The sequence below is a fragment of the Moschus berezovskii genome, chromosome 3, assembly GCF_049115385.1.
Source record: "Moschus berezovskii isolate FMDL1 chromosome 3, NW_MosBer_1.0, whole genome shotgun sequence".
NCBI classification, from domain to species: domain Eukaryota; kingdom Metazoa; phylum Chordata; class Mammalia; order Artiodactyla; family Moschidae; genus Moschus; species Moschus berezovskii.
The window spans coordinates 92,181,721-92,201,639 of NC_142462.1; the positions used below are offsets into that span (position 1 = coordinate 92,181,721).

A 19,919-nucleotide genomic window follows, 5' to 3' on the forward strand; every position below is an offset into this window, starting at 1 on the left:
CACAAAGGATTGGAGACAGTAGTTTGATTTCTAGTGATCATTTGTCTACTGAAATTCTGGTTCACTTCGATCTCCAGCTACTCTGGACAAGGAACGTGTTTTGGCATCAAGAAGAGAATCTGTCACTGTGTCTCTCCCTTAGTGCTTATGTTTCCCTGTTGGCAGAATCGTATCGCCAAGCGCAGCCGGAAGCTGGTGGACTACGACAGTGCCCGCCATCATCTGGAAGCTTTGCAGAGTTCCAAGAGGAAGGATGAGAGTCGCATCTCTAAGGTAGGGACCAAGTCCACTTTTGTCACCACTCTCTGTATTCTGTGACCTGTAGCAACTTTGCTTTTGAAACGAAATCTCTCTTTTCTCGTGGTGATTGAAATCAGGAAAGAATTTAAAAATTGAAATATGGGTCTTGTGGGCTGCTGTCTATAATTTTGTAAGTCACACTAAGGATTTTCAAGTCCTTGGTAGAATTCACTTGGGTGGCACTGACTTACACATTTTCATCATAATAAATGTTTACCCCTAACAGTACTGCCTGATGATATAAAGTAATGTGTCCTTACACTCTTTATGTCACCGTGGTCCATGTGTGTGCATGCTAAGTCGCTCAGTTGTGTCCAACTTTTTAAAACACTTTTTGAGACACTGTAGCCTGCCAGACTCCTCTCTCCATGGGATTCTGCAGGCAAGAATGCTGGAGTCCTCCTCCAGGGCATCTAACCGACCCAGGGATCAAACCCACGTCTCTGTGTCTTCTGCATTGGCAGGTGGGTTCTTGACCACAAGCATCACCTGGGAAACCTGCTGTGGTCCATACTTGATGCCAAAATGAAGATTCAACTAGGAGATGAAGTGTGAAATTCTCAGACGTAACTTATGCTTGAGAGTACAGATGTGTGCTACAATTGCTTGACATTCATTTTCTTTTAAAGAACCCATTTCCAGAGCTTTCTCCATGTATATCAGTCACTGACAGCTCATTGGAGGCACCTACTAACTTCTCTCTTGACTTCCAGTCTTATCTCCCCGCATCTTCCCATACACAGCTTCCTGGATCACCTTTCTACTGCGTGTACCCAGATGGAATTTCTCCAATGCTTAAGTCTTTTAATGGCTCCCATTGCCTGTCAAAAACTTCTAAATTCTTTAGCATGGCCTATGCAACCTTCACAGCTGGTTTCTGACTCACCTCTCCACCTTGTCAGCTTTCAAGTCTTCTTTCCCCTGCTTTCCTTCCTCCACACAAACATCCTAATCTGGAGCTTCTATGACCTACACACCAGCTCCTAAGCAGTCACTATAAGAGCTGAGTTTCACATCAGGCTCCTGAGAAGCAAGACACTGTGTTCGACACTTTATTTACATCCACTTTCCTTAATACTCACAACACTTGTGTGGTGGACACTGCTATGTTCATTTATGGATCTTAGGTGCAGAAAGGTGGTAAAGAAAGTCCACATGGTTAGTGAGTGAGAATCCCAACCCAGGCAACTCCACCTTTATGTGTTGTCCACCATTCCCCACCACTTCATTAGCAAACAGTTGCTCACTCTTCAAGATTCAGTATCAAGTTAAAATATCACCTTTTCCATGGAACCTTCTCTAATTCTTGCACTATCTTTCTTAATGGCATGCTCCATAATAGCTTATAAGCCCTCTCTTGCAGTGTAGTTACTTAGACTTCCCACTAGATAGGGAATTTCTTGGGAAGCATCCTGGCCTGGTATCCCAAGCAGAGCATGTAAGAGTGTATGTGACAGGCAGTTAGCGCAATTTTGTAGAATGAATGAATCTGCCAGAGACTGCAAGAGCAATCATTGTAATCGATCAGTTTCCTTTTTCAATAAGATTTAACATTTCACTTTTATTGAAAATGATCATGTGGATTTTAACCAGATTTCTCTCCTTTCCAAAATATTCCAGGATGCCGTAAAGCTATTTCTATTTTATATTAAATGTTGTTGTGTCTAGAAGTGTGGTATGTATGTGATGTTTTCAGTGTAAACATGTTATGTGTCATTTCCAGGCAGAAGAGGAATTTCAGAAAGCACAGAAAGTGTTTGAAGAGTTTAATGTTGACTTACAAGAAGAGTTACCATCATTGTGGTCAAGGTAAAGATGGTTCTGTATACGTTATAAGTTCAGGAATAGTGAATATTACTTATTTCCTGTGATGCTTTAGCACTCACTGTCCAGTAGAAGTGTTCGATAATCTGTAATTTACAATATGGTAGCTTCTTACCACATGTGGTTGACCTTGAGCACTTGGAATATGTTTAGTATGACCTGGGAACTGAATTTTAAATTTATGTTATTTTGTTTTAATTCATTTAAATTTAAATAACACAATTTGGTTAGCTACCACATTGGACAGCACTGTTTTAGACTTTTATTTCTCAAGTAGAGATACAAATCTCAATTAGAGGCATTAGGAGAACTATCCTTAACCTTGAAATTTAAAGGATAAATTTTTAAACCTTGGAAGAACTTTTTATTTCAAGGGGTCATCTGCTGCTGCTAAGTCACTTCAGTCGTGTCCGACTCTGTGTGACCCCAAAGACGGAAGCCCACCAGGCTCCCCTGTCCCTGGGATTCTCCAGGCAAGAACACTGGAGTGGGTTGCCATTTCCTTCTCCAATGTGTGAAAGTGAAAAGTGAAAGTGAAGTCGCTCAGTCGTGTCCGACCCTTAGCAACCCCACGGGACTGCAGCCCACCAGGCTCCTCCATCCATGGGATTTTCCAGGCAAGAGTACTGGAGTGGGGTGCCATTTCCTTCTCCAATGTGTGAAAGTGAAAAGTGAAAGTGAAGTCGCTCAGTCGTGTCCGACCCTTAGCGACCCCACGGACTGCAGCCCACCGGCTCCTCCGTCCATGGGATCTTCCAGGCGAGAGTACTGGAGCGGCTTGCCCTTGCCTTCTAGTCTGTGTCTTTTATGTGAAACCTCTACTGTCAGCTCTCACCTGTTGATCTGAGCTTCATTCTTATTTTATACATGAAATCTTCTTCTTTTTTATCGGTACTCTGCATTTCTCATTCCATTAACTTCAGTTTTCCCATTTAGTGGTAGAACCAAGAAGTTGTTGGGTGAAGTGGGGCCTTATGTCTCAGTTTTCACCAGTATACCCATGCTACCACCCTGAATGAACAGAATTATGGTTGTCATGCAACACTGCTTTAAGTAAAAGTCTAAATCTTGGTTAGGATGTGGAGGACAGGGAACCCTCTTGCACTAGGTGAGATTGTAAATTGATGCAGCCATTATGGAAAACAGTATGGAGGTCCCTCAGAAAATTAAAAATAGATTTACTATATGATCCAGCAGTCCCACTCCTGGAAATATACCTGGACAGAACTATAATTCAAAAAGATACATGCACCCCTGTGTTCGTAGCTGCACTATTCACAATAGCTAAGACATGGAACGGAGAAGGCAATGGCAAGCCACTCCAGTACTATTGCCTAGAGAATCCCATGGATGGAGGAGCCTGGTGGGCTGCAGTCCGTGGGGTCGCTGGGGGTCGGACACGACTGAGCGACTTCACTTTCACTTTTCACTTTCACACATTGGAGAAGGAAATGGCAACCCACTCCAGTGTTCTTGCCTGGAGAATCCCAGGGACAGGGGAGCCTGGTGGGCTTCCGTCTATGGGGTCACACAGAGTCGGATATGACTGAAGTGACTTAGCAGCAGCAGCAAGACATGGAAACAACCTGAATGTCCATCAACAGAGGAATGGGTAAATATATGGTATATGTATACAATGGAATACTACTCAGCCATAAAAGAACAAAATAATGCAAAATTGCAACGACATAGGTGCGCCTAGAGATTATCATACTAAGTGAAGTAAGTGAGAAAGGCAAATACCATATGATATCACTTAAACGTAGAATCTAAAATATGGCCCAAATGATCATGTATAAAACAGACTCATAGACAGAGCATGCTTCTTCCATTGAAGGGGACTCAGGGGGAAGCAGTGACCAGCTCACTGGGGCGAGACAGGCTTCCCTCAGGGCAGAGGGGAGAGTGTCCTGGCCTGCATTCTGGGACTGCAGTAGGCTCAGCTGTTAAGCCTTTCCATGGTTGCCAAGAACAAAGAAATCCTTAATGAAGAAATTAAGTTGGTCTTAACAGCCAACCCAAAGGACGCTGAGGATGCCTCAGACAAATACTTTGGGGAAATGGTAATGTCTCAGAGTCCCTTGTTGATGAAGACCTTGTGAAATGACTCCTCCCAGATAATATCTTACAGCTGATATTATCAGAATATCTGACAGCAGATCAAATAAAAATTCAGAGCCTGGTACTCTTTGTGGGCATGTATTTTACTGCTGACAGCACCAGTTTTTTGTAAGTCAAGGTTATAGTCAGAATGTGTTCTTCCAGTAGAATGAATGCCAAATTTGTTCATTCACTAGTTTGTTAATCTGCATATCTGTTCGCTCATTCATTCATGGAATGTTTACTGCATCGCCTGTTCTGTGCCAACTGCTATTAGGTGCTGAGTCTGTTCTTGTGAACTAGCCAAAGGCAGTTCCTGCTTTGATAGAATCTCTGATTTCATAAATAGGAGAGCATCACTATATGATAAGTGGCATCAAAATTACTGAACACTTTTTCAAAATTAAATACATACTTGTTGATTTGATTTCTGAGTTCTCAAAGGAAACAAAATCTTAGAAAATCGTAGATGTTTGTCTAGTCATTCTAAATAAGGTGTTTCTTACTAGTACTGTGCCAATTATTTTTCTAAATAATCATTGTAATAAACAATCTGTGTATCAGGAAGCAATTTAAAGATAGAAGAATGGGGATTCTTGTTTTTGCTAAATGTATTCAAGGTTCAGTGCTTTTAATAGAAAATTCCTTATGAATAATAAGAATAAAACAAGCTCCAAGAAATAAATAAGCAAATTCAAATAGGCAATAGATAAAGGAACAAAAAAGGATTAACTCAGCTTTCATTAATGGAAGATAATTTAAAAGCAGGTGAGATGCTAACTCTTTCCCAGCATATTTACAAAAGTTTTGTGTCAAGGGCCTAGAAGGTCCCTGCATAGGGAAGCAGGTCAGCAGTGCCCATCAAAGCTGCTCTTCTCTGTGCCTTTCACCTGGCGTTTACAGTCAAGAAGCTTATTCCGAGGAAATAGTAAGCTGGACACAGAGTTCATTTCATAGATCTTCATTAGGGTTTTGTTTAGTATAGTGAAAAATCGATACAAATAAAGCAATAACCACCAATCAACTTCAGCTAGGCTTCCACCGTGGCTCAGCAGGTAAAGAATCAGCTTGCAATTTAGGAAACACAGGAGATGCAGGATCAGTCCCTGAGTCGGGAAGATCCCCGGAAGAGGAAATAGCAACCCACTCCAGTATTCTCCCTAAAAAGTCCCATGGATAGAGGATCCTGGTGGGCTATAAGTCCACGGGGTTGCAAAGAATCAGACCTGACTGAATGACTAATCATACCTTCAGCTACCTCCCCCTTCCCCATCTGCACCCACCTTCTATTTAAATCTGATCCTTCTTCAAGGCAGCCTGTTTGTCCTCTCAAGCAGATGTTTGCAGCTGGAACAGGGTCCATCCTACCCTCTTCTCTTAGTTCCTTCAGCTGTTTCTGTCCAAAGCTGCTAAATTTTGGTATTTAATCTTGTGTGGCCTTTTGTATTAATGTGAACATTCACATGCTGTTTTGAAATCTGCTTCTTTCTCTCAGCAGTATGAATGAAGCATGTGTTCATAATAAACTTCTCTATCTCAAAATCTTTCAGTTCAGTTCAGTTCAGTCGCTCAGTCGTGTCCGACTCTCCGCGACCCCATGAATCACAGCACGCCAGGCCTCCCTGTCCATCACCAACTCCCGGAGTACACTCAAACTCATGTCCACAGAGTCGGTGATGCCATCCAGCCATCTCATTCTCCGTCGTCCCCTTCTCCTCCCGCCCCCAACCTTTCCCAGCATCAGAGTCTTTTCCAGTGAGTCAACTCGTCGCATGAGGTGGCCAAAGTATTGCAGTTTCAGCTTTAGCATCAGTCCCTCCAATGAACATCCAGGATTGATCTCCTTTAGAATGGACTGGTTGGATCTCCTTGCAGTATAAGGGACTCTCAAGAGTCTTCTCCAACACCACAGTTCAAAAGCATCGATTCTTCGGCGATCAGCCTTCTTCACAGTCCAACTCTCACAACCATACATGACCACGGGAAAAACCATTGCCTTGACTAGACGGACCTTGGTTGGCAAAGTAATGTCTCTGCTTTTTAATATACTATCAAGGTTGGTCATAACTTTCCTTCCAAGGAGCAAGCGTCTTTTAATTTCATGGCTGCAATCAGCATCTGCAGTGATTTTGGAGCCCAAAAAAACAAAGTCTGACACTGTTTCCACTGTTTTTCCATCTATTTCCCATGAAGTGATGGGACCAGATGCCATGATCTTTGTTTTCTGAATGTTGAGCTTCAAACCAACCTTTTCACTCTCCTCTTTCACTTTCATCAAGAGGCTTTTGAGTTCCTCTTCACTTTCTGCCATAAGGGTAGTGTCATCTGCATATCTGAGGTTACTGATATTTCTCCCAGCAATCTTGACTCCAGCTTGTGCTTCTTCCAGCCCAGCGTTCCTCATGATGTACTCTGCATATAAGTTAAATAAGCAAGGTGACAATATACAACCTTGACGTACACCTTTTCAAAGTACATATCTAAAACACAAATTCTTAGGGCAGTGATTCTAGAAGTGTTATCTCTGAACCAGCGCATCAATATCACATAGAGCTTGTTAGAAATTCATTGCAGACATGAGGTTCCCTGGTGACTCAGATGGTAGAGTTTGCCTGCAGTGCAGGAGACCTGGGTTTGATCGCTGGGTTGGGAAGATCCCCTGGAGAAGGGAATGACAACCCACTCCAGTATTCTTGCCTGAAGAATTCCAAGGACAGAGGAGCCTGGTGGCTACAGTTCATGGAGTCACACAGAGTTGAACACAACTGAGCAACTAACACACACACACACATCTCAGACCTATTAGATTGGAAACAAATCTCCAAGTGATCTTGATACACATTAAAGTGTGAGAAATGTTTCTTTGGGTGTTAACCAGATATCAGGAAAGACTGTGTTCTACACTAAAAGATGGTATTTTTGCTCATTAACGGATCAGGAAAGGTTGGACCTACTTTGGGTTAAGTATTTTTATTTAATCTAGTGTTACTCAAAATTATGTAAAGAAAATATGTTTTTTAATATATGTAATAGCCATTAAAAACACAGTTTTGCTGATTGGTCTTTCTCTTCTTTCCTCTTTGTATTTCCACATGGTAGACGAGTTGGATTTTATGTCAATACTTTCAAAAATGTCTCCAGCCTAGAAGCCAAGTTTCATAAGGAAATCGCAGTGGTGAGTAATGATGATTATTTTTCCGTATGGAACATAAAGTACATGAACATTTATTCTGGAAGCAAATGCAATGGCACACATTAGGCAAAGAATTTACTCTCTTTTGTGTTTCTTTTAATAGTGTGTTTTGACTCTCAGTAATATTTCTACACTGTTTTGTAGCGACCACATATTTCTATAAATCTGGTTCAATTTGTGCTTTCATGAACTCCTGCCTACTTGTTACAATCATTACAACCTTTTTTATTTTTTCAGTTAGTTTTTAAAGTTGGATTTTCAAGTCTTTAGGCTGAGGAAAAATTGGTCTCCAAATAGATAGTCAGCATTTGTGTCATTGAGTAATATTTTCTTAGTTCAACAGGGTGGTTGCATCACTTTATCTCTAATAGAATCAATGTAAATAATAAGTGTGTGTTTTCTCCTCTATATTCTGGTTTATATATATATGTTAATTTGTGTTTGTGGCCTTACAGTTTTGACATGAATTTTAAATTGGACCCAATTCAGACAATTTAATTATCCTGAGACCATCCATGCTATCACAGGATTCTTAATGTTTGAATAAACAATTCTTTTCTGGGGGCAGTAGCCTGAATTTGCAGCAGAATGACTCACAATTAATAGACAAGTTACATCTGTCTTCCTAGCTTTGCCACAAACTGTATGAAGTGATGACGAAACTGGGTGACCAGCATGCTGACAAGGCCTTCACCATTCAAGGAGCTCCCAGGTAGGCCACGTTCATGAAAGCCAAGTTCATGTGTGAACTTGATTTTAAGGAAAAGATTGTTGCAATTTCTCCAGCCTATACCAGCATCTTTTACTTATCCTACAAAGATCTAAAATCAAAGAACTTTTCCATCCAGAGGCTGATACCAGCTTTAGTTCTATGCTTTTATATTGACTTTTAGCCTTCAGATGTATCGTCATGGACTTTTGTCACTACAGAGTGCTATCTGCCTCTTTTTGCTTCCCTCCTAACTTGACCTTGCAAACACTGCATTGTTTGGGTTTTGTTGAACATTGGTTTGGTTTTATTTTGAGTGTGCCTATCAGATGTGCCAAAGGCTTAGTGATCTGTAGTTGAATAGTTTACGGTGCCAGGGTTTGGATTCACAGCATCTTACTCTAATGACTTGGGAATCCCTTTTATCCATCCTTCTCAGGCGTTATGCACTCAGGCTAGTGTGACTTGGGTTGGAATTCAGAGGACTCAAATTTTAGTTTTCTGACTCTGCAGTTAATTTGCTCTGCCTTCCTGGAGGAAGTTCAATAACCTTTATGGATAAAGGGCTCATTTTAAAAATCAGTAGAAATAAAAATATGCTATTGAACTAAACAACTTGTAAGGAAATAACACAGTCCCGACATTCTGTGTTTATGATTTTAGCATCCATCAATGTACACCCGCATACCCATGCATTTATAAAAACATAATGCTGTTACACAGGCACTGGGACCTCCATGTTTTAGTGTTTGGAACCTCCTGGAAACAGCTAATTTTCTCATTTGTTGCTATTTGGTCTAGATGTACATGTAGTCCCTACCCTGACTTCTATATTAAATAAGCATTAAGTATATTGTCTTAGAACATTGCCTAAAAGAAGACAGGAAAGGGACAGAAATTTTGTGTCCAAACTGAGAACGAAATGTAATAAGAATACCACAGTGACATTTGGGTGATTTAGGAAGGAAGTACACGGGGAAGGTGGCTCCCTTATACAGAGATGAAGGGACAATGGATGCGTGTATATGTACGGCTGAGCTGCGTCGCAGTTCACCTGAAACTACCACATTATTACCTGCTATGAAAGTGAAAATCACTCAGTTGTGTCCGACTCTTTGTGATTCCATGAACTATTCAGTCCATGGAATTCTCCAGGCCACAATACTGGAGTGGGTAGCCTTTCCCTTCTCCAGGGGATCTTCCCAACCCAAGGATCGAACCCAGGTCTCCCGCATTGCGGGCAGATTCTTTGTCAGCTGAGCCACAAGGGAAGCCCATTATCTGCTATACCCCAATACAAAATAAAAATTTTAAGGTTTTGGGAAGAAAAAAGGTATCTGGAAATTTCGATGCTGCTGAATCAGATACAATGAAGAGAAAATGGGGCCACAACCACTTAACAAATGTTCTTCATTTTTTTCAACATTCCTCTGCAGAACGAGGTGGTGAGTGAGCTCAGCGGGGCCTCCATTAGGCATAGATTGGTGGCCGTGCTTCCCAGGGGAGACCATGGTTGGCAGGGTTCCAATCATGTGTGTGTCCGTGTCCTGTCCACGGGACCCATTCCCTCAGCCCGTTGAATCTGTCGACCCTCCTGCTGTGTATGTGCTCATTTATTTGGGGGTACAGACTTGTTCCCTCAATCTGTAGAGTTTAGAAATTCTTAGAGAGTAGGATGTGTCCCCAGTCGTGGATTAACTATTGCATTTGGGCTGATCATGAGCATCTGGCCTGGGACCAGGAGCGTGGTGGGCTCTCAGTAAACCTTACAGACTCTCATCCATCACATAATTCGTTTGCACACGTCTGAATTGAGTTATTGTGCTCTAAGGTGTAGAAAGAGAGACAACGAATTAATTTCTAAATATTATCAGAAAGCACGCCTATCAAATCTTAATGAACATTGTCCTGTGGATGCCTTTTAATAGCCGATTTATCACTTGGTGGGGCAGGGCAGGTTTTGCTATAGATTATGCCATAGCAAGTTTCTCTTATACATCAAAAATGAAATTAGTTCAATTAATTCAGCTTATGTTTGGAAGATTCTTGCAGAGCTTGTTTGGCTCAGTGGAAAGAATAGGAGTTCAAATTACTAAGACCTGAATTTGGATCCACGAAATTTTCCAGTGATGTTAGGGATTTTTATCCTCTCTGTGCCCCACTTTACTTATCTGTAAAGTGGAGACAGTTATTGCATTGGGTCTTGTGATCAGTGGAGGTAATGTATGAATGGGATCTTGCAGACAGTGGACAATAAATGGCATCAGTTATTACGTCACTGTTACTAATAACCAGGATGAACGGGAAGAGGGAGTAGATAACCAATAGTGCCTGTCATGCCTGAAGATTTCTGTGAGAAGGAGGGCCCCTGAGAAATAAGGACCGCTCTGTAGAAAGTGCCTTGCTTACCCTCTGTGTTCATTCAGCGACTCGGGTCCTCTCCGTATCGCAAAGACGCCTTCGCCACCTGAGGAGGCTTCACCCATCCCAAGCCCGACAGCAAGTCCCAATCACACGTTGGCACCTGCATCTCCCGCACCAGTCCGACCTCGGTCACCCTCGCAGGTAGGAAGACGTCACGTGTATGAGGGGGACCGGAAGAACCCAGGCTGAGTTGACCCCACCTGGGATAACCCCATGGGGTGTGGTCATTGACAAGAGTTTTCAGTGTGCGCCTTGACCATTGGGGTCATCGCTAAGGAATAAACTTCCCTTTTTTTGCTCCGATTTTTATGTTTCCTCACATACCCTCTGCTTCAGTGGGTTGAGACACCTCTTTCCACGATCTCAGCTTCCTGAGGCTCGCATGATCTCCTCTTCTCAGCATCCTGCACTTTTAAAAGGCTCTGTTGAATCCTACCTTCTCCACGTGGCCTCCCTCCTGTTAGTCTTCAGGTAACACCTGGAGCAAGAATGGCCATGATGTTTATGTCAGTTTACATTTTTTTTTGTATCACCCGTGGCATATTGTGCACGCACTCAGCAAAAGTGATGGAACAAGTGATTGAAAGAAACAGAAGGGGCCAAGCAAAGGCAAATGTAGAGAAAAACAGCCACCCTCATTGTCTCTTCTTTTGGAGAAAATGAAATTCCTGTGGGGAAACTTGAAGTGTCTAATCCAGCTCAAGCTTTCTTGTGTATGGTTGAAACTAAAGATCATTGCGAAAAGATGTGAATAATGCATAGAGCTCTAAAGTGCTTATTTGTTGTTTATTCGTGAAGTCATGTCTGATTCTTTTATGACCCCGTGGACTGTAGCCAACCAGCCTCCTCTGTCTGTGGGATTTCCCAGGCAAGCATACTGGAATGGGTTGCCATTCCCTTCTCCAGGGGATCTTCCCAAACTAGGGATCAAACCTGAGTCTCCTGCATTGGAGACTGAATCTTTACTTTTCTTTATTGCCAGGCAGATTCTTTACTGCTGAGCCACCTTATACTGGAGTGCAGAGTGAGGTGTATGCTGCCCATAGTGGTCTCACTGACTCTAGTGACATCTTGCTAGACTTTAGTTCTAGAATTCTAATGTGCCGCTAAAGTGAGAAATCATTTGCAGTTGACTTTGGAGAAGGTATGGCGTTAGTTTGGGCTTCCTAGGTGGCACTAGTGGTAAAGAACCTTCCTGCCAATGCAGGAGATGTAAGAGATGTGGGTTCAATCCCTGGGTTGGGAAGATCCCCTGGAGGAGGGTATGGCAACCCACTCCAGTATTCTTGCCTGGAGAATCCCCATAGACAGAGGAGGCTGGGTGGCTACAGTCCATAGGGTCACACAGTCAAACACGACTGAAGCGACTTAACCCGCACGCATGCATGGCCTTATTTTAACTTGAGAGGCACAGGCACATGGCCCTGCAGTGCTGTCATACAGCACTTGTGTTAAGATGGATAGAGTCTCATGGCCTGAATTTTCCCCATTGGACCATTACTTGTCACTTGTCACACCATAGCTACAGGACCCATCCAAGCAGGCATTCTTTGCCTGAATCAGGTGGGCTGATTTCTCAATGCAGACCAAAATTTGAATCAGGGATCAATCTCATCCCCTAGCTCTGTTCCCAAGACATTTCTGCATGTCTCCCATGCCATCTTCTGCTGAATTAAACCATGTTTGTTTGTGTGTGATGTTTCTTAGACAAGGAAAGGGCCTCCTGTCCCGCCTCTTCCTAAAGTCACCCCAACGAAGGAGCTACAGCAGGAGAACATCATCAGTTTCTTCGAGGACAACTTTGTTCCTGAAATCAGTGTGACCACACCTTCCCAGGTGAGCACCCAAAACAGAGCTGGGATGTCCATGGATGCTTCATGGCAGCGGGACTCTCAGGACTCAGCTCTGGAGAAGGTGGCAGATGTTAGAGCCAATGGTGAAATTTAGTTGTTATTCAGGTTTGCTTTAATTACCTGATATGTCTGAAGGGTTCTCAAGTGAGAGATGTACAGTATTTGAAAAGACTCCTTCTTTCCATTATTAAGAGCTGTGCGTCATTACTATAGAAAATTTGGAAAATACTTAAAAATGTAAAGTGAATAATTTTAATTAGCCCTTAAATCATAGCACTCTTACATAGCCACTGGTGCATTTAGGTTTGTGTGCTGTGTGTGTTTAGTTGCTCAGTTGTGTCTGACTCTTTGCAACTCCATGGATTGTAACCTGCCAGGCTCCTCTGTCCATAGGATCCTCCAGGCAAGAATACTGGAGTGGGCTGCCATGCCCCATTCCAGGGGATCTTCCCAACCCAGAGATCGAACACAGATCTCCCTCATTGCAGGTGGATTCTTTACCATTTGAGCCACCAGAGGTTTATTTTCTTTTAATTTTTTCTAAGTATATATCAAATTTTGCAGCACAAAATTCAGACTGTATTGTTGTATATTCCTGACTTTTCTGTTTAATCTTATTGAGCATTTTTTTCATGTCATAATATTGTCTTTTCCAAAAAACCAAAGTTTGACCAGAGTATTTTATCAGATGAACGTAACCAACCCCTAATAGTGGTCACACTTCCACTTTTTTGTTGCTTTATCAGCACCTTGGTGATATCAATATATATTAATACAGAAGTGTTTAGTGTTAGTTGCTCAGTTGTGTCCGACTCTGCAACCCCATGGACTGTAGCCCATCAGGCTCCTCTGTCCATAGAATTCTCCAGGCAAGAATACTGGAGTGGGGTGCCGTTTCTTTCTCCAGAGGATCTCCCTAACCTAGGGAACAAACACAGGTCTTCTGCATTGCAGGCAAATTCTTTATTCTCTGAGCCACCAGGGAAACCCTGCTGTATATTAATACATGTTCGCACCTTTTATTATTTTTTTTTGTATTGCTCCTTAGTAGAGAATAGGAAAATGAAATTCAAAGAGGTGAATATTAGGTCTTTTGTCCTTTAGTAGGAGTAAATGGATCCATTTATGTGACTTGGCAAAGGGAACCACCTGTGTTCCCCCTGGTTTCAAAGATACGTGGGTGTGTGTACCCATTTATAACTACCCTCGATGTTATACCTGCACCTGTCCCAGCTTGGTTGTCCTTTGCCTCAAGGATAATCTTGACTTAGTTGCTCCTCATGTCATCAAAGCCATCTCTTTGTTAAGAGTGAATGTCCCCAGAGATCATGCCAATACCATTTCCTCCTGGTATTCTCACAGTCAGAAATAATTTTAACATTTTGCAAGGGGTGCAAACACAACATTGTAATTCCTGAGTTCACAAATAACAGCTCTATGTCCAACATCCCAATTACAATCGCATCCTATCAATAATAGCAGAAATCAGGTACTAAAAACAGGGGGTTCAGAAAGTAAAAACTTCAAAGTAGTGTAGTGGTACGCCATAATTTTTCATCTCTCTCTCAAGGGTGTTTGTGGATCAGTGCAATGCCATTTGCTACTGTTTTCCTTCTCCTGTTGTTTGTAGGAGATTTGAATTTGGTAAGCTAATTAGGGCTTGAAATGTGATTTAGTAGCTCCTTTGAGGAAAGGGAATTGCATGTTTATCAGTGCATGGACCAGTAATATCTGTGGATACACAGATGCCACCAGGGATAGCGATCTTAGAGCCAAATAATCTTACCCAGCATCCAGTGTGGCCCTGGCACCAAACTGGAGCAGTTTTCACGTCCAAGTTGTTCTGTGCCTTTGTACTTCTAACAGCTCGTTCTGTTTTTAGCTTCATCAGTTTTAAAGTGAGAGTGTTTTAGAGTGATAAGACCCTTACTGAAGTTGTTTTCACCTGGACCCCTCAAGAGCATCCTCTCAGTTCCATCTCCAATAAAGAATATGGTCACCCAGAAGCCATGTGTGCTTAGCTGAGGACATCTCCATGTAGCAGCCAAGGCCACTGAAGTAGAGAAAATGTGACAAGTAGACTAGTTCTGAAATAAAGACGGTGTTCAAAGATGTTCTTTCTTTGGCAGTGTTTTTTTTATTTGCAGTTTGCTAGCTCACATAAGGGTCCTTCACAGTGGGGGGAAAAAGAATCAAAGCACTTTTAAAAAATACAGATGCCAGAAGAGGTGCCTAAGTCCTTCTAAGAGGGTTAACTTTGGCTGGTGTCATTGAGTGAGAGGGATTGAAGAGCAAAATCAAGAGTTAGGGGAGAGGGTGAGGAGGCACTTGTCAAATCTGAAATGTCTCCAGCTGTGGCCGCTGCAGTGACACAATTAGCTGATAGTGGCCCCATCCTTACCCCAGCTTGGCTAGACTGTGTTCAGGCTCCAGGCTGTTGGAATGGAAAGGAAAGGCATCCCCCCACTAGCACCTTTTCTAACTTACTGGGTGGGTCAAGTCCACAAGTGTGCCAGGGGACTGTGAAGGAAGTAACCCTCAGAGACATTATGGGGGTGCATTTGGGGGGGTTTATCTTGATATATATTGTTTTCTTTTAATCTGGGGAGAGGCAGAAAAGGGTTTCTATCTTTTTTTCTGGGTCTAAGTGGCAACATGGCTGTAACAGATGAAGCCCAGTGTAGTTGATGGGGTCAAATGATGGAAATGAGTCAGAGCATTTCCATCGACTCAGCGGCTGTGATTCTCATGTCACCGTGTTAAGAGCAAGGGTAAAGCAAGGATTTATATTTCAGTCTGCTTGCTCCCTTATTGAAGGATATAATCTACTTTATTTAATTTTATTTATTTTTTCTTTATAGAAGTATACTTGATTTACAGTGTTGTATTAGTTTCTGGTGTACAGCAAAGTGATTCATATATGTGTGTGTGTGTGTGTATGTATATGTGTGTTAGTCTCTTAGTTGTGTCCAACTGTATGCAACCGCAAGGACCTTAGCCTTCCAGGCTCCTCCGTCCATGGGATTTCCCAGGCAAGACTACTGGAGTGGGTTACCATTTCCTTTATATATATATTATATATTTATATATATGCTTAATTTTAATATTTTCAAATGTTTAATGAGTCATTTTAGATTTAACAAATAGGTTTGTGTCCTCAGTTTGCTATTTTTATCATTCGCTTAATGGGGAAGAAAAGCATTTGTATGAATCCCACCTAGAAGTTCAAGATGTGATGAATGAAACATCCCTTGTCTTTAATGGATGTATTTCGTACACACTGCTTCATCACAGCCATAATTCTTTCTTGAGTGTGTCCTGGGGTTGGACATAGAAATTCATCAGGTCTACAGAGCCATCTAATGGCCTAAATCTTAACTGTAGCATGTGGATTCTGGAAATATGTATATTTCCCAGAATCTTCTCTGGAAATAGCTATATCTTTGTACAGGGACTTGCCTGCTTGGCTAGACCACAGGCTGAGTTTCTTTTTTTGGTTCTGTGTTTACAGAAATGGACCTGCCACAGGACCTACCTACCCCTCCCTATCTTTAACTCCCAGCGACTTAAATTAAAAAAGAGATCCTTTGTGTGTGTGTGTGTGTGTGTGTGAGTATGCACACGCCTGCATTATTCTTTGAAAACAACATTTTCCATCTAGTCCCCTGAAATCCCCTTGGTCATAGGAGGCTGGGAGGGCTGCATCTCCTTTTGCTTTTTCACAATGAAAAAGCAAAAAAGCTCAGGCTCTGAGAACTTCTGTGACAAAATCCCTGTTTACCTTCTTTAAATCAGAGTTTCTCAAGTAATCTCTCATTCTCCCCCCACCAGATACTCTAAGGAAGTGGATTTTTGGTAAACATTTTTAAAAGGAAGATTGAAAAGGTCTGGAAACCAAATTGTGGCAAAAAAATAAGATTTTAACAGGAGATCAAGACCAAAATAACACAATCATGTATATACATATCTATATATATGTGTGTAAACTATATGTGTATATAAGCACACACACACATATGTATGTATGTATGTATATATATATTTATTTATATATATATATGTGCTTCCCTGGTGGCTCAGTCATTAAAGAATCCACCTGCAATGCAGGAGACCCGGGTTCTGTCCCTGTGTTGGGAAGATCCCCTGGAGAAGGACATAGCAACCCACTCTAGTATTCTTGCTGGAGAAACCCCATGGACAGAGGAGCCTGGCAGGCTACTGTTCATGGCGTCACAGAGTCGGACACGATTGAGCAACTAAGCACAGCACAGCACATATATATGTATATACATGGTTGTGTTTTTTGGTCTTGATCTCCTGTTAAAATCTTACTGCTTTTTATACAGGTGGTCAGGGGGCTCTACATATAAACAATCTAAGTCACATGACATGAGTATACCAGCAGCATCCTAGTGGCCAGTCTCATGGGACCCCCTGAGTGAAATGACATGCTGACCAGCAGGAGCAGTCTGCTCACCAGCCACCTTCTTGGAAGCAGGACTGGATACCAAGTTTTAAGACAATCTTGTGGTTTATGAGTCCCAGATTCCTGGGGCATTTGGTGGACCATCCCTATGGAGTTATGGTGGGACAGTGCTCCAAAGAGGAAAGATGGGGGTCATGCCCATGCAGATCCTAGTCCAGGGGTGTTCTGCTCGGATGGCACTGCTGGTCCCCACCACCAGTGTGTGCATGCGTAATCAGTCACATCAGTTGTGTCCATCTCTTTGTGACCCTATGGACTGTAGCCCTGCAGGCTCCTCTGTCCACGGGATTCCACAGACAAGAATACTGGAATGGGTTACCATGTCCTCCTCCAGGAGATCTTCCCGACCTAAGTATAGAATCTGAGTCTCCTGCGTCTCCTGTATGGCAGGTGTATTCTTTACCACTGAGCCACAGGGGAAGCCCCAACCCCCACATACACAACCAGAGTACGACCTAAAAAATTTCAAGGAAGGTGCTCAGAAGTGCAGGGACCCCTTGAGAGGCAGGGCTAGGGGAGCAGGGTTCCTTATTGCTTATTTTCCTGTCAGTTGGCAGTGAGGAAGAAAAGATGGCTTGTTTGAGGATTTTTTTCATGGCAGATACCCCAACTATTTGGCCTAAATCTATTCTCAGCCTATTTTCTCTCTTTGATATAGCTTTCCCATTTACAAATCCAGAAGGATTATCTTTTGAACATTCCAGCTTATTCCTCCAAGCCCTCCTGTCACCCTGCTGTGCTAAAAAAGCAAGACATCAGCACAGCCTTTAAATTGTGTGACTGTTGGGATCAAGTCAGCGCTATGTATTTATTTATTTGCGTAAGGCTGCATCTTACGTTTTAAGTTCATGAAATCTTCCTATCTTGCCTAGTAAATCAAATTGAAATAAAATTTTCAGCTTGCAAAATATAGCTTCACAAGATGGCCCTTTTTCACCTGTTCTGATGGGGCCAGGCTGAAATTATTTACATGAGGACCACTCACTTTCTGGGTATCTGTAACCTGCTTTTAAATACCACTCTGGCTATTCTGTTCAATATAGCAAATTTCTGGATGAGCTGCTTCTTCTTTCAGTAGATATTTATTTCAAAGTAAACACATTAACATTCTTTGAGGACAAGGAATTAATAAGATGAAAATTGGAGGAAAAAATTAGTGCCTTTCAATGCCAGAGTCAGTCAGTATGGGTTGAAATTTATTTCTTTACACATGGAGGTACTGGTTGAAAAATCTAGTTTTATTCTACTTAATTGCCTTTGTACCTTTGTGGAAAATGAATTGTCCATCTGTGTATGGTTCTGTTTCTGGACTCCGTGGTTTTCCTTTGATCCTTTTACCTGCCTTTATCCAGGACCACACTGTCTTGATGACTGCCTCTTTATGCTGTCTTGAAACCAGAGAGGATTAGTCCTTCAACTTTTTTATTCTTTTTCAGAATTGTTGTGACTATTCTAGGTTCTTTGAGTTTCCATATGAATTTTAGAGTCACTTTGTAAGTTTCTACAAACTTCCAGGACATTGGATTTGATTTCTAGGGCTGTTGTAATAAAGCACCACAAATTGGGTGGCTTAAAACAACAGGCATTTATTCTCTTGCAGTTCTGAGGCTAGAAGTCCAAGATCAAAGTGTCAGCAGAGCCGTGTTCCCTCTGAAGGCACTAGGGGAGGGTTCTTAAATGCCTCTCTAATTTCTGGTGGTTGCTGGAAATCCTTGGTGTTCTTTGGTGTGTAGACCCATCATCCCACTCTCTGCCATCACACTGCATTTTCCCTGTGTGTCTGTGTGCTCTGTGTCTTCACACAGCATTGTCCTTGTGTCTGTGTATCCAAAATTTCCTCCTCTTATAAGGACACCAGTCATTGAATTAAGGCCCATCCTAATCCAGTGTGACTTTATATTAATTTCATCACATTTGCAAAGACCCTATTGCCAAATAAGGTCGCATTCAGAGGTTCCTGATGGATGTGAATTTTACAGGGGACTAAGAGGGCACAGTAGTCAACCCAGTACAAATGATTGGTTATTGCATTGATTCTATAGATCAGTTTGGGGAACACTGACGTCTTAATATTCATTAGAAGGACTGATGCTGAAGCTCCAATACTTTGGCCACCTGATGCGAAGAGCCGACTCATTAGAAAGACCCTGATGCTAGGAAAGATTGAGGGCAGGAGGAGAAGGGGGTGACAGAGGATGAGATGGTTGGATAGCATCACAGACTCAATGGACATGAATTTGAGCAAGCTCCAGGAGATCATGAAGGACAGGGGAGCCTGCCGTGCTATAGTTCATGGGTTTGCAGAGAGCTGGACACGACTTAGGGAGTGACCAACAACAATGACATCTTAATAATATTGAATTGTCTGACCTATAAATACAGTATATGTATCTATCTATATCTTTTTATGAAGATCTCTATTTTTGCATGATTTGTTATGTTTAGTGTACAGGCATTTCACATAATTTGTTGTGTTTATCCCTAAGTATTTCATGCTTTTAGTGCTACTATAAATAGTATTTTAAAATTTTCAGTTTCTGGGTTTTTATACTGTTAAATATAAGTATAACTGATTTTTGTGTGTTGATGCTAACATGCAAAGTGTTGCTTGCAGCCTTGTTAAACTCAGTATTAGAGCCTTAGCCTTTTTGTAGAGTTCATTGGATTTTCTATATAGGCGATCATATCTTCTGTGAATAAAGATAGCATCAGTTCTTCCTTCATAATCTGCATGCTTTTTAACGTGAATTAGGTCAAATTGGGTCATAGTGTTGCCTGTATCTTCTATAACCTTATTTATTTTCTGTTTGTTCTACTATTGAAAGTTCCTCTGCAAAATTATGCATTTTTCTATTTCATTTTGTTGTTTTCTTGGCTCTTGCTTCATAAATTTTGAAACTAATTGAATGCACAAATGTTTAAGAATTGGCTTCTTTTTATTTCAGGAAATGACCTTGTTTTCCCTGATTATTATCTTGATTTGAAGTCTACTTTGTTTGTTGTTAAATATAACTATTCCAGCTTTTTTTT

The 19,919-nt window shown here is 41.8% G+C and overlaps 1 protein-coding gene across 1 annotated transcript in view; it reads left to right on the forward strand.

Annotated features, from left to right (window-relative positions):
* AMPH (amphiphysin) overlaps nucleotides 1-19,919 on the forward strand; it is a 228,857-nt gene that overhangs the window by 152,582 nt on the left and 56,356 nt on the right. Inside the window, exons 6-11 of the mRNA XM_088834640.1 lie at nucleotides 166-273; nucleotides 2,024-2,109; nucleotides 7,324-7,399; nucleotides 8,047-8,129; nucleotides 10,553-10,691; nucleotides 12,258-12,386. Coding sequence (XP_088690766.1) covers nucleotides 166-273; nucleotides 2,024-2,109; nucleotides 7,324-7,399; nucleotides 8,047-8,129; nucleotides 10,553-10,691; nucleotides 12,258-12,386 — 621 coding nt within the window. The remainder of the gene's footprint in view (nucleotides 1-165; nucleotides 274-2,023; nucleotides 2,110-7,323; nucleotides 7,400-8,046; nucleotides 8,130-10,552; nucleotides 10,692-12,257; nucleotides 12,387-19,919) is intronic.